Genomic DNA, 22,705 nt, shown 5'->3' with positions numbered 1-22,705 from the left:
TGGGAGGGGCTCTCTCGCTGTGCTTCTGGGAGAGGGTATATAAGATGCGGATGTCACGTGGTTTGGGGTTCCGGTCCAGTATGATGTGCCAATTACATGGTCCTAGTCCTCCTGACCAGCCCCCAGGAAGGCTATGGCCTGGGGTGCAGATCCACCTGACTTTAATGTCTTGGAGCTGGCTAGCCCAAGGAAAGGAAACTAAAGGAGGATTCTGAGGTGGTTGGGTGCCATCTCCGGTTTGGGAGAGACCCAGTGTACTTCGAGCATTCCAGGGGAGGACTCTTAGAAGAACACCACGTATGGATTGGTTTTCTTAACAAGAGCCTGGAAGGGCTGCAATAACCAAGAAAATCCGGTCTTGTGGATATCGCCAAGCAGGCTGAAAGATCCAGGTATCCTACAAGTGTTTCAAGTTTAGTTTCCCTACATGTTCTGCAACAACATCTGTGGCAAAGACTTTGTTCCTGAGTAAGCACCAAGTTGGCTGCTAGGCCTTGTGAGAGAGGGACTATCCAACCTGAGTGATCATCCAGCTGCGAATGGCTATTCTCTGGATGCAGTCAAAGTAAGCAAGTTCCTTAATGTTTTTGGACTTTGACACTAAGAGTACCTGAACTTCCTTTTCCAACCCTCTGATCCCAAGTTGAAAGACTGTTCAATTGTCTGAGTTTTGCAAATAAAATCCATTCAAGTGGATCTATTGTCAGTCTCAAGTTACTGGGCCATCTACCACGGGACATCCCCTAGACGTGCAACAAGGAGAACGGAGGGTAACGGTAAGCCCAAAAATAACCAGCATCTCCTTCGGAGGTTAGTGCTACACCTTATTATAGTTTATATGATTCCCAAATGTTTTTTATTTTTATTTTAGATAGAATAGGGAAGGGTAAAAGTGCTATCATGGATTTTTTTTTTACTTGGGTCACATTTATGGAGATTTCCCTTTACTTCCTGTCATGGAGACATAGCAGAAAATGAGGGGAAATTTCTCCAAAGTGAGGTCAAATACCCTCTTAGTTTTCTGAACAGGAGTCCTCATTTGAATATTTTACCTCACCTCCAGTTAATATAACATGTATTTCTCACTTTATTTGGTCCTGATGACAATGGCTTGAAGGTAAGAATTGTTTTAGACTGCCTGTGTTGCCCATCAGCTACCACTCTTTACTTTTAGTTTAGAAGAATGTAATAAATAATCTTTTTTTTCTTTAGAGCAGGGGTGCCCAACCTTTTGAAGAGCAAGGGCCACTTAAACAACTTGGTAACTAGTCACGGGCCACAATGAGTGGGCGGATGACAGGTCCAAGTGCACTCCGTATATGCAGAGCTGACACAGACACAGCCCGCTCAACTCTATGAGCCCTCAGATCTGCTCAGATGGAAGGGGACAGACCAACTCTCCTTCTGTCTTTTTTTTTTAATTGGATTGGATGTAAGTGGGTGTAAATGCCCACAAGTCCGTGTACATCTGTGGTTCACTAGAGGTGAACAGAGGTTCTGATCGTGTTGGAACTGATCATGTCAAAAGCAGCACAGTGCACCTGTGGCTTAGCTGTACTTTGCCATAGACTTCTATAATATCCTGCAGGGGTGGTGCACTTTCTGAAGTGCACTAAACTCTCAGGTAATAGCAGAAGTCTATGGCTCAGTGCAGGTAACCAGCAGGTGTTCTGCGCTGCACCTGCGGATCAGTTTTAAAGCAGCCCAGATAGGCCCATATACACACTGATTTTAGTAATAAACTTACCTTTAATAACAGTCTTCCATTCAGGTCAGCTTATGCAGCTCTGCTCCACAACGACTTGCTTCCTCTACCGCCAGCTTCATTCACAACACACTTGCTTTGGGATGGTGGGTCGGTAACCCACAATCTGGACTTGCCGAACCGCCATCCCAGAGCAGGAGGTCACGGGCCACATCAGAGGGCTCCACAGGCCACTGGTTGGGCACCCTGCTTTAGAGCAACCAAGACTATATTCTTCTCACAGAAAAACAGAGGACAGTTTTGGCTACTTCCTTGGGCTTGCCACATGGGTGGTTGGCCTGGTGGCACCAGAATCCTTCCACATCCTGATGAACTTCGAATAAGCTTTATGAAGATTGTGAAACAATAAAATATGACAACCATGTTAAATGTTAGCATAGATTTTATTAATTGTAAATGTATAGAAAAAATATTAATGTTTTATGGTGACAGTCTTGACCTCAGTAAAGAATTCATATGAATCTTTTGCTCCTTCTCTTCCTAGTCCTGATGCTTTCATGCCTCCAAAAGGTAGGTTAAGATCTCTCACCAGCCAACAATTGGTCCATACAAGACCTGACTGCAATCTCTTAGCAACACGGTGGACACGTCCTACGTCTCTTGTCCATATAGTGGCAGCCAGGCCATATTTGACTCCATTGGCTTTTTCAATTACCTCTTCTTCTGTGTCAAAAGTAACAACACATGTGACCGGTCCAAATATCTCTTCTTGCATACAACAAGAGGTTTCTTTCACTCCAGTTATCACTGTAGGCAACATGAAGTAACCACCATGGTTTTCTGGTGGGATGTTTAATGCATCCACACCTTCTCCACAAGCAACAGTAGCTCCCTCCTCTAAAGCCTTCTTCACATAGCCCTTTACCTAGGAGACAAAGTATGTCAGAAGTTCAGCACAGCTTGTTATTGTGTAGCAACCTATCTAAAGACAGAACGGTACCCACAGCAGACATTTGAAAAATAAAACTGCTTAAAATTGAAAGCTCTACAGTTTCAAAAAAGATCTTACAGTAGTGTTACATAAAACAAAAAACAAAACTCACTTAGAGAATCTATGTGCAAGGAGCCACCTACTGGTAAAACCAGGTAACTGTGTCTGTATGTGTATACCGCTATTCTATGTACTTGTATGTATTTATATACCACTATACTATGTCCTGGAATTTATATACGCTATATTGTCAAAAGTATCGGGTTGCCTGCCTTTACATGCACATGAACTTTAATGGCATCCCAGTCTTAGTCTGTAGGGTTCAAAATTGAGTTGGCCCACCCTTTGCAGCTATAACAGCTTCATCTCTTCTGGGAAGGCTGCCCACAAGGTTAAGGAGTGTGTCTATGGGAATGTTTGGCTATTCTTCCAGAAGCACATTTGTGAGGTCAGGTGCTGATGTTGGATGAGAAGGCCTGGCTCACAGTCTCTGCTCTAATTCATCCCAAAGGTGTTCTATCAGGTTGAGGTCAGTACTCTGTGCAGGCCAGTCAAGTTCCTCCTCCCCCCTGAAATCGTTCATCCATGTCTTTATGGGCCTTGATTTGTACACTGGTCCAAATCATTTGGTGAAGGGGGGTTTATGGTGTGGGGTTGTTTTTCAAGGTTGGGCTTGGCTTAGTTTCAGTAAAAGAAGTGTCAGCATACCAAGACAATTTGGACAATGTCATGCTCCCAACTTTGTGGGAACTGTTTGGGGATGGCCCCTTCCTATTCCAACATGTCTGCACACCAGTACACAAAGCAAGGTCCATAAAGACATGGATAAGCGAGTTTGAGGCGAAGGAACATGGCTGGCCTGCACAGAGCTCTGACCTCAATCTGATAGAACACCTTTGGGATGAATTAGAGCGGAAACTGCAAGCCAGGCCTTCTTATCCAATATCAGTGCCTGACCTCACAAATGCGCTTCTGGAAGAATGGTCAAACATTCCCATAGACACGCTCCTTAACCCTAGCAGAACTGTTTCCCATCACAAAAGCTGACGATCACAACTACAGCAAAGTTAGAGAACCAAACAATGTTTTCCATCTTTTACAATGTGTGGGGGCACAGTACCTCCCCATCAGTGCAGGTACAGAGTGGGGAATTCAGAAAACTGGAATGTATTAGTGTCTCACTGACACTTCCCTGTGCTGCTCTGCTGATGGGGAGGGAGTCGAGTGCCGGCAAAAGAGGCTTTGAATGCTGCTTGTGGCACCATTGCCAGGGGTTGCCTACCCCTGGTCTACACTATTTGCAGATGGTTCTTTTATTGTTGCAACAAAAAAAAAAAAAAGTTTGATACAAATTTACTTTTTATCTTTAAGTTCATTAAAAAAGTTTTCTGGAATTCTTGCAATAGTTTGTAGTAGAAAAAAATATGAAGAATGATCATTTCTGCTGATGAACAAATCAATTCTCAAACAGGCACTTCATCATTTTTTTTATTTGCCTAATATTCATGCCGGTATATCTAATCTGCAGAGAATCATATGATTCACAAATCATGACTGTCTGGATTTGTGAATTGTGCGAGTTATATATACTGTTTCTTTGGGTGCTGCAGAGCTCCATATCAGTGGTATGGGTTATTACCCTGTTTCCCCGAAAATAAGACCTAGCGTGATTGTCAGCGATGGCTGCAATATAAGCCCTACCCCCAAAATAAGCCCTAGTTAGGTCTTATTTTCAGGGTAGGGCTTATTTTTGGGGAAACAGGGTAGGGCTTATTTGGGGGTAGGGCTTATATTGCAGCCATCACCGACAATCACGCTAGGTCTTATTTTCAGGGAAACAGGGTATGGCTAGGGTAAGTCTTTTATCACATGACATGCTCCTTCCACTTTTCCTCTTTAGGACTGTATTATCATTAATAGCTTACTTTTGCCAGATGGTTCTGACTGATCAAAGCTCCCATGCTGGCTGATGGATCAGATGGGATTCCAACCTTCCATTTTCTGGTAGCTTCTACAAACCTCTTGAGAAACTCTTCATAGATTGAACGCTGAACATAAATTCTGCTTGTGCAGAGACAAATCTCCCCCTGTAAAATGACAAAAAAAGTTGTTGTTTTCTCCGCCAGTTCAAAAATGTATTTTCCTTCATAATATGAATGCAATCCCTAACCTCTGCATGTAGTGTGATAGCCAGGGCATGGCGAAAACCTCATGCTCCATCCTTTGCAGACTAGGCCTGTGAAATGGACTCCGTTTGCCACTTAGAAGGTTTGATCTCCTGGGAAACAGATAAAACGGACTACACTCTCACCTGGTTGGTGTGTAAATTGCTTCCAACAATCCCACAAATTTGCCTCCTACAGTGCCTTGAAAAAGTATTCATTCCCCTTGAAATTGTCCACATTTTGTTATGTTACAACCAAAGACGTAAATGTATTTAATTGGGATTTTATGTGCTCATACACAAAAAGCATTTTTTAGGGTGTGCCCCCCAAATATCTTGTTTGTCTATTGTATGGATTTTGACCAAATACTTTTGGGTGAGGAGCACCTCACTCCCTCAGTAAGTACCTCTCATTCGTGACCACCTGTATCATGGTGGAGACCTCATGTTCTCCCATATAGAGGGGTATAGCTCCCATGGTTCAGAGAAGCAGGATCTCCTGATCTATGGATAGTGTAGGACCCACTAATCATGGGGTACTTTGTCGCAGTAAGTGGGCAATATGGTGTGACCAAATACCCATGTTTTTTTATGTTTTTTTTAAATGTTTGGTGTTTTAAAAAGCCTTGCTGTAGGTAAATGTTAGTTTTGCATGTGTGCTCTGGAATATTTTTGTTCTGTTTTATGGTCTTATGGCAGCACCATCTTTGATGCATTTTTTAAGGTGTACCCCCCAAATATCTTGTTTGTCTATTGTATGGATTCTGACCAAATACTTTTGGGTGGAGCACCCCACTCCCTCAGTAAGTACCTCTCATTAGTGACCACCTGTGTCATGGTGGAGACCTCATGTTCTCCCATATAGAGGGGTATAGCCCCCATGGTTCAGAGAAGTAGGATCTCCTAGTCTATGGATAGTGTAGGACCCACTAATCATGGGGTACGTTGTCGCAGTAAGTGGGCTTAAGCACCGTATAGCAATATGGTGTGACCAAATCCCCATATTTTTTGATAATGTTTTTTGAAAATGTCTAGGTGTTTTTAAAAAGCCTTGCTGGAGGTAAATGTTAGTTTTGTATGTGTGCGCTGTAATATTTTTGTTCTGTTGTATGGTCTTAAGGCAGCACCATCTTTAATGCATATTTTAGGGTGTGCCCCCCAAATATTTTGTTTGTCATAAACACAAAGTGGCACATAATTGTGAAGTGGAAGGAAAATGATAAATGGTTTTCAAAATGTTGTACAAATAAATATCTGAAAAGTGTGGCGTGCATTTGTTTTCATCCCCTTTTACTCTGATACCTCTAACTAAAATCTAGTGGAACCAATTGCCTTCAGAAGTCACCTAATTAGTAAATAGAGTCCACTTGTGTGTGATTTAATCTCAGTATAAATACAGCTGTTCTGTGAAGGCCTCAGAGGTTTGTCAGAGAACCTTAGAGAACAAACAGCATCATTAAGACCAAGGAACACATCAAACAGGTCAGGGATAAAGTTGTGGAGAAGTTTAAAGCTGGGTTAGGTTATAAAAAATATATCCCAAGCTTTGAACATTTGACAGAGCAGTGTTCAATCCATCATTTGAAAAGGCAAAGAGTATGGCACAACTGCAAAGCTACTAAGACATGGCCGTCCACCTAAACTAACAGGACAGGCAAGGAGAGCATTCATCAGTGAAACAGCCAAGAGGCCCATGGTAACTCTGGAGGAGCTGCAGAGATCCACAGCTCAGGTGGGAGAATCTGTCCACAACATTAGTCATGCACTCCACAAATCTGGCCTTTATGGAAGAGTGGCAAGAAGAAAGCCATTGTTGAAAGAAAGCCATACGAAGTCCCAGTTGCAGTTTGCGAGAAGCCATGTGGAGGACACAGCAAACATGTGGAAGAAGAGGCTCTGGTCAGATAAGACCAAAATTGAACTTTTTGGCCTAAAAGCAAAACACTATTTGTGGGGGGGGGGGGGGACTAACACTGCACATCACCTTGAACACACCAGGCAGGGACAGGGAAGCTGGTCAGAGTTGATGGGAAGATGGATGGAGCCAAATACAGGGCAAGCTTAGAAGAAAACCTGTTAGGCCGCGTACACACGCGGGGACTGTTCGGCCAACTTTGTCCGCTGAACAGTGTTTCGGCGGACAGTCCGCCCGTGTGTGGGCTTTCAGCGGACAGTTTCAGCGAACAGTCCGCTGAACAAGGTTTTTCGGAAATTCCGAAAAACTGTCCGCTGAAACTTTGTTTCAGCGAACAGTCCTCTCGTGTGTAGGCTTGTTCGTCAAACTAAGTTCCGCGCATGCTCAGAAAGGATTTACACGCCGAAAGTTATAATGCAGTGTATAGGACGTCGTATTTTTCGTCCCGTCGTACGTGCCGTTCACGTCATCGCGCACGGTTTCAGCAAACTGTTCGTTCGTCGTGTGTGGCCATGTCCGTCCATGCTAATTTTGAGCGGACTGTTTGCTGAAACTGTTTGACGGACAAAGTTGGGCGAACAGTCCCCGCGTGTGTACGCGGCCTTAGAGTCTGGAAAAGACTTGAGACTGAGGAGGAGGTTCACCTTCCAGCAGGACAACGACCCTATTCACACAACCAGAGCTACAATGGAATGGTTTAGATCAAAGCATATTTATTTGGTAGAATGGCCCAGTCAAAGTCCAGACCTAAATCCAATTGAGAATCTGTGGCAAGACTTGAAAATTGCTGTTCACAGACGCTCTCCATCCAATCTGACAGAGCTTGAGCTATTTTGCACAGAAGAATGTGCAAAAATATCACTCTCTAGATGTGTAAAGCTGGTAGAGACATCCCCAAAAAGACTTGCTGGTCATCGCCATACTATTGTTAAATGTATACCTGAAGGAGAGGCATCCTGTTGGGTCCTGGGTTTAAATCAGTTTAAATCAGGTGGTGAGAAGGCAACATATCGCCTCTCTACCACCTATCAAACACACTCTGATCACTTTTCAGAGGAGCAGCAGTGCCTGCTGCACTTGTGAATGAGCCCTTAGTTGCATTCCGCAGCAGCTCCCTTAGGGCTTGTTCACATGTACAGTTGGAGGTGGTAAAACCCTGCGGTTGAGTTTACTGCTCCCTTTTGCTTTTGGTGGGCACTACCATCGTGATGCAGTCAAGTAAATGGGGCCACTCTGCAAGCACTCCACAACTGCATGCATCTGCGGGGTCCAAGGGATTGAAGCAGGTGGTGAGAAAGCAACACAATGCTGCCTGTTTTAATCCCGTGTTTCCTGTACTGCACAAGGTTGCAGGGCATTTGCAGAGTGGCCTCATTCACTTGAATGGGTCATGTCTGACAGGTGCTACACGGGCGGGGGTGGTAAAAACTCATCTTAACTATGGGATTTCTTAGCCTCCTATAAGGCTGCTTTCACACTGATGTGCTGCGGCTTACCTGCACTGTGGGTGCAGCGCAGTGCATTTGAGACTTTCCTGGGTTAGCTGCTCTTTGCCATAGACTTCTATCCTGCAGGTGTGGTGCACTTTCTGAAAGCGCACCAAAACTCTTGCATTTCAGAAAGTGCACCAAACCTGCAAGATATAATACAAGTCTACGGCTAAGCGCAGCAAACCTTCAGGAAAGCTGCAGGTACACTGCACTATACCCACGGTGTAGGTAAACCGTAGCACATCAGTATGCAGGAGCGGACTGACCAGTTGGTCACTTTGGCCGTGGTCCGAGGGCCCAGTTGCTGAAGGGGCCCACCATTGCCACCTGCTGGAACTCTCAGGGCCAGTCCAGGGAAAAAAAACTTTTGGCCGCGGGCTCCCGCTGACCATCTTTTCGGGCCCTCCTGGGCCCCAGTGCTGTCTTAGAAGGTAAGGGGAGGAGTGAGCACCGCTGGATCACAAAGAGTGGGGATCTCCCGTTTACCCGGCGAATGCTGTCATCTGGTGTCCCGCCTCCTGGACCGGCTCATGTGATGTCTGTCTGAGGAGCCAGTGCAGGAGGTGGGATGCATTCTACCATCCCGATAGGCAAAGGCTGCCACCTCCCTCCAAGTCCCTCCCTTGCCTTGGCAAACAGTGCCCGGAATGGTGGAAGAGGAGACAAAACCCCAGCTAGCCACAGCAGGACCAGTGTGCCAGCTAACCAGCCACCCACACTGGTGACCCACCCACATCAGGGCCAGGATGCCGGCCAACCACCCCATGGTGACCGACCCACAGTAGGGCCAGGGTGCCAGCTAGCCAGCCACCCACAGAGACCCACCCAAAGCAGGGCCAGGGTGGCAGACAGCCAGCCACCTACGGTGACCCACCCATACCATGGAGCCATCGACAGCAGGGTGCCAGTCAGCCACCCACAGGAGCCACTCACAAAGGACGTGGGAGCCAGCCAGGCACAGAGGACGCAGGAACCAGTTACAGCTACAGTACCCATAGTTACGGTAAGTGGAGTATTACACAGTGCCAATTTTATTTCTACTTTGTGAGAGGTTGGGGCAGGGCTGAGAGTCATGGCACAAGGAGGGGGTCCTGTGAGGGCCAGAGTGAATGACGGTGATCACTGTACACTCTGTTAGAAAGAGACCCCCTTCCAGGTCCCATTAGACTCTGTTGTAGCCTCTCTTTTGTTACACTTCATATATCAGCATTTACAATGTTCTTTCACCAATATTGTACTGACTATAGATATGTCTCTGTGCCTTATGTTCTTTTGTCTTCTGGTGAATTTGTTACATAGTTACATAGTAGGTGAGGTTGAAAAAAGATACAAGTCCATCAAGTCCAACCTATGTGTGTTATTATATGTCAGTATTACTATAAACTCTAATAAAAAGATTAAACATAATAAGAACATGACCCCAATGCTAGGATATTGCTATTGCTTTGCAATGCAGACTGATTCATGAATATCTGAGCAAAGAAATATGGAGCCAAAGTAAAAGTTGCATGTTTCTGTAATCCACAAGTATATTTAGTTTAGTTTATAACACAAGTTTAAAATATGTACAACAACTCCACCTTGTGGTAACATCTAACATTTGTTACTCACTTTTTTCTTTGGTACGGTAAGTAGTGGAATACTTGTGATTGGAATCTGATCATTATTGTGGGTCACATTTAGACATATTTTACTCTTCCAGTTAGATGCCAACATAAACAATAAATATGTCCATACACATTAGAAGTCCACTATGTACATCTCAAACAGAAATTAAACATGCAAGTATTAATGAACCTCAGTTACAATATCATAATGACTAATGTGTTCCTGTTCACACCAATAGTACAGGCCCTGTAATAAGCCCCCTGAAGTTTCCTTCCACAATCCCAATACCTATAGTAACCCCTCAAACATCCTATCCTGTCACTGATAACAGGCACTCCCAGCTTCCCACTACTACTAATACTGTTTCACTTTTTTTTTTTTGCCCAAAAAAAAAAGACCACCTGATCGGCTCCTAGCCATTTCCAGTAGGAGACCAGCGGCCAAACCAAATTAGAACCAAATATTTTTCCCCAAGCCTTACAATTCAGTCACTGTCCACTCCAGTTTTAGCCTCTGACCACACTGTTTGCCTGCCAGCAGGGCCCGATTTCCCATTAGGGACTGTTGGTATGTGCCTACAGGCGGCCCTTTCTAGAGAGGTGCCCGTCTAGGGGGGTGCTGGGGTGGGCTTTGCCCCCCCTTCATATTTCAGTTGTGCCCCCCCCCCCCCCCATGAGCAATGTAACTATGCCCGCTGCAAGTCCGGACAGGAGAATTGTCAGCAAGAAGAAAGCTGGAAGGAGGTGTGGGCTTTCTGTACTCTCCCTGCTCCTGTCAGCAGATTACACAGGAGCCTCTTAGATCGCACAGTACACAGCTTGAATACCCACATTTGAGTAGTTGAGTTGAGTAGTCCTTGGAGGAGGTAGTCAGGGCTGTCTTTAAGGCAGGGCAAAAGGGGCAGCTGGCCTGGGCCCTGTCATTGTTGTGGGGCCCAAAGCAGCTGCCTCATACTTGCCAACTATCCTGGTTTAAATTGCCTCGTCCCTTGAGGTTTCAGTCCTGTGTCCCAATATCTCAGTGTGAAGTGCTGCTACTAATGCTGCCCAGCTCTGCCCTTTTGTTATGTACAGATGATTCACCTGCAGACCCTGTGTTTACATGTAAATTACCGGCATTCATATGTAAATAGCGACGGCCAGCGGCATTGATATGTATATCTTGCCCCCCTGAGGTCATATCCACAGTAATCTCTAGGTAGCCAATAAACAAGCAGAAATCATGTGATGTAATCTTTAGCAATGAATGAGTGAGCCGTAATGTCTGCTGTAACCCCTAGCAACCAGTCAGCGGTAATGATACACTGTAACCTCTGGCAACCAATTGCAATAGCTGCCTGATCTGATTCAGTAAACTGATTTTGAGTCTAGCTGCTATTTATTGTATGTCTCAGAGCAGGTGGAGAGCAAAACTGCATTGGGGGAGGGGGGGGGCCCAAGAAAAGTTTTGCCCAGGGTCCAATCAATATTAAAGACGGCCATGGAGGTAGTGGACGGGTAATCAGCCAGAAAGCAATGTACCGACTAATTTAAGAGTATCCCGTGTTTTCTGCTGTATGGAGATTAACTATTATCCCAGCTCTCTCCTCGCTGACACTTCTCCCATCTGGACTTGAGTGGGTGTGGGTAGAATGTTCATGGAGGGGAGTACAGAGAGCTCACTACTCCTCACTACTCTTGTAAGATCAAAGGGGAGGGGCATTTGTGCTGGGAAGGGAATTGGGGAAGATTTGTGCTGGGAGCGGAAAACTGATGGGGGATGGGGATTTGTGCTTGGAAGGGTCATTTGGGGGAGAGGATTTGTAGTAGGATTGGGGATTTGTACTAGGAGGGGGTATTAGGGGGAGAGGATTTGTAGGAATAGGGGTGATTTGGGAGGAGAACTTATACTAGGAGAGGGGTTTGGTGGGAGGATTTACACTAGGAGTGTAGATTTGGGGGGAGGGTTTATGCTAGGAGTGAGGATTTGGGGGGATGATTTAAGCTGGGGGGGTATTTGGGGGAAAGGATTTAAGCTAGGAGTAGGGATTTGTGGGAGAGGATTTGTGCTAGAAGGGGGGATTTGGGGAGATTTTGGAAGGCAAGAGGATGTGTGCTAGGAGGAGTTGGGGGGGGGGGTATTTGAGCTGGAAGGTGGGATTGGGGGGCAAAGATATGTGCATGCTGGGAGGGGGTTTGGATTATGAGGATGATAATTTTTTTTTTTAGGTAGAATTTTAACTTGCAGAAGGAATTCATGCTTAGGGGGGAGAGTGTTGAATACAGTAGTGCTGTTTTCTTTTTTTTTTGGGAGTTGGGGGGGGGGGGGGACGCTACATAATTCTCTGTATATAGGCTCCTGAGATGTAAATCTGGCCTGTGAGCCTTAAACAAGCCTGCTTGTCTTCCATATCTTGTACCCTGTCTCTGCTTCTGATTTTGGCTTCCAAGGACCAGTACCCCAATTTAGCTTCCAAAGTTCGGTTTCTGGGGTCCTTGACCCAAATGCAGCTCCAGGGGTCCTGTAGCCCGATTCATTTGCCTTGTCCAAGGTCTTATCAGTAACCGAGTTCCTGTTGCTGTAATTTCACCCCTCGGGGTGCCCTCAGAGGTCGTCAGGTGTGCCACAACATCCTGGATAAGCAGGGCATTCAAAGATCAGACCGTGCTCCTACTCCTCTGCCAAACTGTAAATTGGTAAAGACAGTAAAGTGCAGCGCAGGGAAGGGCAAAACATATTCTTAAGTCTTGATCTCTCCATCTCCCCCTACAGTTTAGTACTGTGCAGTACACGGCAGTGCTGGTAAAGGTACAGTACTGTATGTGTGTGTATGTACATGATGTATGTATTTATGTGTATGTATGTACAGTGAGGGAAAAAAATGTGATCCCCTGCTGATTTTCAATGTTTGCCCACTGTCAAAGAAATGAACAGTCTTATTTTAATGGTAGGTTTATTTTAACAGCGAGACAGAATAACAACAAAAAAATCCAGAGAAAAGTTATAAATTGATTTGCATGTTAATGAGTGGATATTTTTGTTGTTATTCTGTCTCTCACAGTTAAAATAAACCTACCATTAAAATTATAGTCTATAGGGTCTATGGTGCTGGACTCAGGAGCGAGCCCACAAGGTAACCCCCCGGGTGAGTGCTTCTCCTAGGGGGTTATACGATGTGGGGAGGATCCGTGAAAGCCGCTGAGGGACCCCAGAATTCGAGGATCGGGACCATTCTGTGCAAAACGTACTGCACAGTGGAGTAAGTATGACATGTTTGTTATTTAAAAATTTTTTTTTAAAAAAATGGCTTTAATTATATATCTTTTAGTTACTATTATAATGTGAATTTTTGCACTTAGTTAATTTTCCACCACCCTTGCTAAGTCCATGTCTTTATGAACCTTTCTTTGTGTACTGGTGCACAGTCATGTAGGAACAGGGGCTATCCCCAAACTGTTCCCATAAAGTTGGGAGCATGAAATTGTCCAAAATGTCTTGGTATGCTGACCCCTTAAGAGTTCCCTTCACTGAAACTAAGGGGCCAAGCCCAAACCTCCACACCATAATCCCCCCTCAACTAAATGATTTGGAATAGTGCCCAAAGCAAGGTCCACAAAGACATGTGTGAGCGAGTTTGGGGTGGAGGAACTTGACCTCAACCCGATAGAACACCTTTGGGATGAATTAGAGTGGAGACTGCGAGCCAGGCCTTCTCATTCAACATAAGTGTCTGACCTCACAAATGTGCTTCTGGACATTCCCATAGACACACTCCTAAACCACAGACTAAGATGCCATTAAAGTTCATGTGCGTGTAAAGGCAGGCATCCCAATACCTTTGGTAATTTAGTTTGTGTGTGTGTGTGTGTGTGTGTGTGTGTGTGTGTGTGTGTGTGTGTGTGTGTGTGTGTGTGTGTGTGTGTGTGTGTGTGTGTGTGTATATATATATATATATATATATATATATATATATATATGTACACGCGCATGTGTGTTTGAGCTTTGAGGTGCCCACCCTTATGCAATAGGCTGCACACGCTTATGGTGGAGAGAGGTTATTATACCTGTTTTTATTCCTATCTCCATCCCCATTAGGTAGTTGCACCGTCTCTATTTATCAAGTTTACTGTTCTGACTGTAAGTGGGAAAAAAAAAATCAGAACAGTAATAGAAACAAAATCGGGGTCTTAAGTTCTGGTGATAACTAGGGATTTCCTCTCACATTTGTTTTATCTATGGGACAGGACATGCAAGGAAATCTTCCTATTGGGACATAGATGATAAAAAAAAAAAACCTGACAGTGGTTATAATCCTCTCTTACTCTCTAATCCAAAATTAAAACAAAATTTTGCCGTTTTACTTTAACCACTTGCCGACCAGTGCACGCCGATGTACGTCGGCAGAATGGCACGGACAGGCAAATTGCGTACAGGTACATTCCCTTTAAATTTGCCGCCGAGCCATCCGCGTGCGCCGGTCGGGACCTCCGTGAGATCTCTGCTCCATGTGATCAGAACAGAGATCAGTGACATGTCATACACAGCCATGCCTCTCCCACAGTTAGAAACACTCCCCAGGGCTCACTTAACCCCTACACTGCCACCTAGTAGTTAACCCCTTCACTGTCAGTGTAATTTACACAGGAATCAGTGCATTTGTATAGCACTGATTGCTGTATGAATGACAATGGTCCCAAAAATGAGTCAAAAATGTCCGATGTGTCCGCCATAATGTCAGTCATGATAAAAATCGCTGATTGCCGCCATTACTAGTAAAAAAAAAAATATTAATAAAAATGCCACAAAACTATCCCCATTTTGTAAACACTATAACTGTTGCGCAAACCAATCAATAATCGCTTATTGCCATTTTTTTACCAAAAATATGTAGAAGAATACGTATCGGCCTAAACTGGGGAAAAATATTTTTTTATATATTTTTTGGGGGATATTTATTATAGCAAAATGTAAAAAAAATAAAAAGTTTTTTTTTAAATTATCGCTCTTTTTTGTTTATAGCGCAAAAAAAAAAAAACACAGGGGTGATCAAATACCACCAAAAGAAAGCTCTATTTGTGGGAAAAAAGGACCTAAATTTTGTTTGGGAGCCACGTCGCACGACCGCGCAATTGTCAGTTAAAAACATTGCAGTGCTGAATCGCAAAAAGTGCTCTGGTCTTTGGCCTGCAAAATGGTCCGGGCTTAAGTGGTTAGAGAGTAACTCCGCTTTTGTTCAGGATTCTAATGAGAAAAGTTGCAGTGTCTTTAGAAGAATGTAATCGTTACAGAATAGCTCACCAAAAATTAATTTTTTATTGCAGAGGATGCCTAAAATTTGCTTTAATTTCTACCAACAGTCCACAGAATGCCTCCATATTGCCATATTGCATTCAATTTTACAGAAAATACAGTGCTGCAGATTGAAATGGAAATGTTTTTAATAATAATATCTACAATTACAACATAGCTTGTGAAGTAATTGTATATGCTACTTATTTTTATATTTGCAAAATTTTTGCTAGAAAATGGAGTTACCCTTATACACTAATCCTTTAGCAAAACAAATATATAAATATACCATATATATATATCACTGGGGAGGGGGTCACTTTAAGTAATCTGAAGCATAGTGAGAGCACCTACTGTTGGCACTCTTCTTCTTAGGCAGGAATGGGGCAATCCCAGGGTCCATCAGTGGTGTCTACCATTGGTCAACTCAGCTTAATTAACCACCACCTGAGGCTAACTACTGAAAGACTATTTAGTCCAGCGCCCATGTGCATGGGGCCTTAAAAATAACTTAATTGGCCAGTGACTACTTAGTAACCAGCCACTGTTGAGACAGTAAATACATTGTTCAGAAATATTGGTGGTCATTGCCTGGCTGTAAAAATCCTCCTGGCCCCCTTCCCGGAATTGGTGGTCAGTGGCTGCCTGCAAACACATCCCTCCTGGCATTGGTGATCAATGGCTGTCTCTAAAAACAAGCCATGACTAAGGACTAACATCCAAAACGCGTAGGCTGTTTTACAGCTTTGTACATGCATAAAGAAATACTATTTTGGATGTCATCCTGAGTGCCAACCATCCCTTTCCCTTTGTCTGTAAAAATAACCCCACTTCTCCAGCTTTCTCAATCCCCAAGACCATAAACCAACTGTCCATTAATTTAAAAATATCCAAGACCTCCAACAGCCTTGAGAGTGACCTACCACAAAGGTGTGTGTGTAGATAAATACATTCTCCACAAGCGTAGCGACCAGTTACTGACCACCTTTGTGGTTTTAAGCAAATGTACAGATATGAACACAGGTCCTCTGATATACAAGTTCAACTTTTTGATTGTTCCTGTATTTCCTCTCCCCCTTTTCTCAGTCCAAAAGAACAACAGATTAGAGTTCCACTATCAACCACCTCAAAACACATATATGCTTCAAGTCAACAAGGTTGTCACACCCATGTTTCGACCTGGTCAAACCTGCTGGTCATTGCTAACTTTTAAAGGAGAAATCTTGTTTAGGAGAGTACCTGCTATTACCCATAGTGGGCAGAATAAGGCTGTTCACTCCTCTTTTCTTGTGTTTCTAAGCACTTTAACTTTTGCAAGTCTAGGGCCTACTCTCTTTCCTATTATCCAATGAAAGGACCCTTATTGGCCAATAAGATTATTTAAAAGGGGGCAGCAGGTTTTGTCGCAGATGGGGGGCTTAATCGTGAAGTTAGGGGAAAGTAGGAAATACGCACATCTTACCTGATTGAAAAAACTTGAGCGAACAGTAGTATTGATACAATCTTCTAGGTTTGCATCTTCGAATACGATGGCTGGGTTCTTTCCTCCAAGCTCCAGTGACAGCTTTTTACAGTATGGAGCGCTCTTCTCAATGATGCGTTGAGCAGTCACAGTACTTCCAGTAAAGGAGATTAGAGGCACATCAGGATGGCATACAAGAGTCTCTCCAGCTTTTGGGCCAGTACCAAACACTATATTGATGACACCTGGTGGGACACCTTTCAAGGAACAGAAATAATTGACATTATACTTACATAATTTTGCATCATCACTTTTCTATGCAGCACGCAGGAAAATGTTTATCTCTCTCACTTATGAGTTCTTACTATCAGGTGGAGATTTAGCAATTTCAGATAATGTAAACAAATTCTCAAATGTTAAGCACAAATTAGGAAAACCTGCAATTCAACAGTTTTTGATTCTTTTGATTATGTTTATAAAAGACTTTATGACCTGTGGAGGATAACACAATTTAGGAAGCCAGGTAGCCATGATTTGTTACTCAAATGATTCTCTACAGATTTAAAAAATCCTCCTGAAAATTGAAAGGCTATTATTTTTCTGATTCGCTTTAGTTTTCAAATAAGTTCAGTCATCATGATGACATGCTTGCTGTCAACCTAGTAGGTCTAAAATTTTCCTGAAGCAAATGCTGCTGCTACTTCCCTTCAGCGCTGGTCATGTTGCTGAAAGTCTAGCCAATTCATCATAAAATCACAACTGAAATAGAAGATCGAGTTCAGATTAGATAATAATCCTGTTTTACAGCAGAAATCATTGCCTTGACTTCCCTTTATATAGGAAGCACTAGGAGATGTGCACACCGGAAAAATGTGCTTTGTTTCTGATTTAATGAGTTAAGTAAATCATCAGTTATGTTACAATGATTAATTTTCACAAATTCATTTTGTATATTTAGATTTGTTTTTCGTATTTTCATTGTTCTGAATCCATTTGTATTTTCGGAAGTTATTTCAGAAGATCGGCTATATTCATTTTAACGTGTTCATTTGTTATTTCAGGAGATTAATTATGCACTCTGAGTCATCCCTGCTAGTCCAACCCACGAAGAGAAATGGAATGAGCTGAATGGACGATATGGACTGGAGTAACAAGCATCCAAAAGTAACAAATGGAACAAAATTAATTTTGGATTAATTCAATGTTATGATTCGGAGATTCTGATGGCGCCACCTCTATCCAACCCAAACACAATAATTAGGAATCATCTAATTTCACTTGTATACCTTACTGTATACTTTATTGCAATATGTTTCCATTTCATATGTAGTGCACTTTTTTTATAATAATGCAAAAAGAATCGGCTGATTATCCAAGGGTTAAAAACTACTGCGCCACGGTGATCTCAGTAAAACAAATGAATCCAAATAAATTTGTTATGTTATTAAGTTGAATTAATTTCCGTATTCCCAACTGACTTTGTTTGTTGGGTCACGCACATACAAATTAATAAATGGTCTCTTAAGTTCAACCACAATACAAAAATAATCTTATTAGAATATTCATGCTACAATCACTAGAATAAAATTGAATGGATCTGAATCAATTTGGATTATTCATTATGTTGTTACGTTATTTCGAATGCATCAAATATTAACAAAAAGCCCAATCCATCGCATCATGTCATTCGAATGAAACAAATCAATGCAAATGAATTAGTTGTTTTTGTTTTAATTTCTTTCGGATTTGTTGAAATTCATTACTATTGTTATTCGGAGATCTGGATACATCCGAATCTCTGAATAAAGAGAGCACTGATGAGAACTTGAAAGATATTTTTTGCCAGCTCTTCTATTGCTATTTACACATGCATCTCAGGAATGATATTACTGTATCTTTAGGTCAATTATTTGAACATCCACTTAACAGTATCACTTCAATCGGCTGCAAATAGTCCCCGAAGACCTTTTCTATGGTAGCATTGGAAGAACTCTTCTAGACAACTAACAGAATTATAAACCTGGGTACAAACTATAGAAATTTCGGCCAGTTTCTATGAACCCAGATAACATTCATTACATGGGTAGCCCCATTGGCCACCTCTCACCCAACATCCTTGAAGGAGTCAGGCAGAAAATTGTTGACCTTGCATCCACTCAAATATAGCCACTGTTTGAATACTTCTAAAGGTATCAGGTGTGGCTCTGGGAAAACATTCACTGTAGCAGTAGATTTCTCTTTCTGCACTGCGTAGTGTGAATAGAGTAACCTGTTTGATTATTTTAGATCAGCCCGCAGTTTGCAGTTAAAGTGTTTAACCCTTTTAAACCTCAGACATGAAATATGAACAAAGCATATCCCTCTATAGTGTGCGCTTGCCTCAATTAATAGCCCTAAAGCCCCATACACACTATCAGTTTTTCTGCTGAGTTTTTCCTTCAGGTTTACCAAAACCATGTAGTGCAAGAGCCTGCCTGATTGCATACAAATTGAAACTCCTAAGGTTTGACCTCATATTATATGGTTTTGGTAAATCTGAAGGAAAAACTCAGCAGAAAAAAAAACGCTAGTGTGTATGGGGCTTAAGTGTAATTTCTGCTTTGTTCTTCTGCTATTAGCATGAATCCTTTTTGACAAGTTTTCTTGTCGTCAAGAGAAAAATGGTGACAGGAGAGGGATCTCCAGCTGATTGACAGCCTCAGCTCTGTTCCTGTGTGCTGTGTGAAGAGGGGTGGGTCCCTTCTCTCCAATCCACTCCCAAGGCTCTCTTTACTGAGCTTTGCAGTGTGTAATTTTAACTCTCCACCACCTTTTTTCTGAACTCTCAGACCTGCTTATAAAGTCAGCACTTTTAACGGATGTAGAGAAGAGAAGACTGCAGATAGATAAAACTTATGTAGGATTTATTTCATCTTTGTGTAACACCCGAGGCTAGTCACTTCTCTGAAGATATGTAAGGGTTTACAACTACTTTAAGATATATGACGGTAGCCAGTAACAACATAGTATTATAATAACACTATAATGTTATAAAAAAAATAAAAAAATCTCATACACTACCTGCTTCCTCCATTAACTTGCACATCATCCACGCAGTAAGTGAGGTCATTTCACTTGGCTTTGCCACAACTGTATTCCCACATGCTATAGCAGGAGCAATTTTCCAGGTGAGTAGATAGAGGGGCAGATTCCAGGGGCTGATTAGTCCAGCTGACAAGAAAAATTTCATTAGAAAACTGATTTAATGTAACAAGACCCCTGCCAACCCCAAGTCTATCAATATTACCAACTCCAATAGGAGCGCGCACTGTATAATTCATGCAGTTCAAGTGCTCCATTTGTGTACACTCGGTGGTATGGTGCAGGATGGAGGAGGCAAAGAAACGAAAGTTGTACACTGAACGTGATATATCTACAGTCCGAGCAAATGTCAGTGTTTTCCCTGAAAGGCAAGAAAATTGTACGATTTCTATTAATTTATCATAATTTACTTTAATATGCTAGCATTTTTCACATTGTGCAACAAAACCAGAGCATTTAGAAGAAACTTATTAAACTTATATCACATGGATGAATGCAATTTCATGATAGACCCTTTTATCATCGTGCTTGGCACCAGCAAGAACTTGCTAACTTTCCAGTAGAAGTGAAAAAAAGACCATGCGATGTGCAATGACCAATGCAGCACAACTTTGAATCTCTTCAGAATCATTTTAGGATCTTTTGTGACATCATTTCTGGTTGTGCCAGCTTAAATCCTGAATTTTATTCTCCTTATATTTTGCCTTCACTGGCTCCTCTTTTGTCCCTCTTCAACATGCTAATGGAGTTTTGAAATAACACTCTACCCTTTTTATTACATAACTTATTTTAAACCCAATGACATCATCATTGGGTCTCTGTGCTACTTTATGGAATAAGGGCAGATCATGGCTGGTGGGGCTGGCAGGTTGCCATACATAGGTTCCTAAAAAAAACATTACAACACCCTGCCCCACTCCTCCTTCAAATGTTAGAAATTGAGTTGCAGTTCACCGAGTAAAATAAGTATTTGATCCCCTACCAACCAACAATAATTCTGGCTCCCACAGACTGGCTACAGTATGTGCTCAAGTGGCACACAAATTAGTCCTGCCAATTTAAGAAGATGCTCCTAACGACAGCTCGTTATGTGTATAAAAGACACCAGTCCACAGAATCTCTTTCTTTCATTTAAACCTCACTATCATGGGCAAGACCAAAGAGCTGGCAAAGGACATCAGGGACAAGACTGTAGACCTGCACAAGGCTGGAATGGGCTACGAGCCTATCAGCAAGAAGCTTGGTGAGAAGGAGACAACTGCTGGAGCGATTGCTCACGAATGGATGAAATAAAAAAAAACATCAATCGCCCTCGGTCTGGAGCTCCATGCAAGATTTCACCTCATTGGGTAAGGATGATCATGAGAAAAATGGGGGATCAGCCCAGAACTAAACGAGGAGGAGCTTGTGAATAATCTCAAGGCAGTTGGGACCACAGTCACCAAACAAACCAATGGTTACACAATAACCCTCCATGTAATTAAATCCTCAAGTTCCCACAAGATCCCCCTCCTCAAGAAGGCACATACACAGGCCTGTCTGAAGTTTGCCAATGAACATCTAAATGATTCGGAGTAGGATTGGGAGAAAGTGCTGTGGTCAGATAAGACCAAAAATTAGCTTTTTGGCATTAACCTGACTCATATTTTGATTAAAATCTTGGAAGAGAACCTTCTTTCCTCAGGCAGAACACTGAAGATGGGTCTTGGATGGGTCTTCCAGCATGACAATGACCCCAAATCTACCACCAAGGCAACAAAGTGTGGTTCAAAAAGAAGCACATTAAGGTCATGGAGTGACCTAGCCAGTCTCCAGACCTTAATCATATAGAAAATTTATAGAGGGAGCTGAAACTTCATCAACAGCCAGGAAACCTTAAGGAGTTAGAGAAGATCTTGTAAAGAAGAGTGAACCAAAATCCCTCCTAAGATATGTGCAAACCTGGTAACCAACTACAAGAAACCTCTGTGCTTGCCAATAAGGGTTTCAACACCAAGTACTAAGTCTTCTTTTGCTTGGGGACCATATACTTATTTTACTCACTGAACTGCAACTCAATTTGTATGACATTTGTTTCATGTGTTTTCTTGTTTTTTTTTTAAGTTTTGGTTGATATTCTGTCTAATTTAAAACACACCTATGATAAAAAGGATAGACCCTTCATTTCTTTGTGGGTGGGCAAACTTACAAAATCTGCAGGGGATAAAATAATTATTTTCCCCACTGTATTTTCATGCAGACCACCCTAGGTAATGCCCACATCCAACACTAAGCCATGATTGTACTGAAATCTAATGAATGAAAGAGCTGGGGAGGAAATAGCTGCATGATCCTGGATGTCCTTCAGCCAAGAAATGAGGACAGCTAGTCTGACTTGCTGTAGCTCCTAAAACACAGTTTTCAGTGAACTCAAATGAAGCCATTTTAGTACAGGAGAGAAGCCGGTACAGCTGTGCAAAACTTAAGGTAGGACTAGAGTTCAGCTTTAATAAAGCCCTTCCAATGGGCTAAAACTACATCATGCTTGCTATAAGGAATACAAAAGAAAAAGTCTAAGCCCTTGTACACACGGTCGGACATTCCGACAACAAAATCCATCGGAATTTGTCCGTCGGATTTTGTCCGAAACTTGTGTTGCACACACACGGTCGGACAAAGTTGTTGGAAAATTCGATCGTACGTAACGTGACGACGTTATTTTGTTACGACGGGACTATGTTCAGGCTAGTAGCCAATAGCTATGGTCTAGGAATTTGATCTGAGCATGCGTGGCACTTAGTCCGATCCGAATTCTCTACACACAATCGGACAAAGTCCGATTGGATCATGTTGTCGGAAAGTTTTATAGCCCAGCTCTAAAACTTGGTCTGTCGGATATTCCGACGGAAGCAGTCCGATGGAGCCCACACAGTCGGATTATCCGACAACACGGTCCGATTGGACATTTTCCGTCAGAATGTCCGACCGTGTGTACAAGGGCTAAGAGTAAAAGCACCAGCAATTCTGTAAAAGATTTAATTT

At 42.7% G+C, this 22,705-nt stretch overlaps 1 protein-coding gene across 1 annotated transcript in view; it reads right to left on the bottom strand.

Moving 5' to 3' along the window:
• Nucleotides 1-2,129: 2,129 nt before the first annotated feature.
• ALDH8A1 (aldehyde dehydrogenase 8 family member A1) overlaps nt 2,130-22,705 on the bottom strand; it is a 38,429-nt gene continuing 17,853 nt past the window's right edge. Inside the window, exons 3-7 of the mRNA XM_077486815.1 lie at nt 19,890-20,045; nt 19,664-19,813; nt 16,604-16,860; nt 4,622-4,783; nt 2,130-2,630 (exon numbers count right to left, since the gene is read on the bottom strand). Of these exons, the coding sequence (XP_077342941.1) occupies nt 2,178-2,630; nt 4,622-4,783; nt 16,604-16,860; nt 19,664-19,813; nt 19,890-20,045 (1,178 nt within the window). The 3' untranslated portion in view covers nt 2,130-2,177. The remainder of the gene's footprint in view (nt 2,631-4,621; nt 4,784-16,603; nt 16,861-19,663; nt 19,814-19,889; nt 20,046-22,705) is intronic.

The sequence above is a fragment of the Lithobates pipiens genome, unplaced genomic scaffold, assembly GCF_037356315.1.
Source record: "Lithobates pipiens isolate NorthernLeopardFrog02 unplaced genomic scaffold, aLitPip1_a1.2 Scaffold_18, whole genome shotgun sequence".
NCBI lineage: Eukaryota > Metazoa > Chordata > Amphibia > Anura > Ranidae > Lithobates > Lithobates pipiens.
This window is presented reverse-complemented; position numbering and strand designations above follow the sequence as displayed.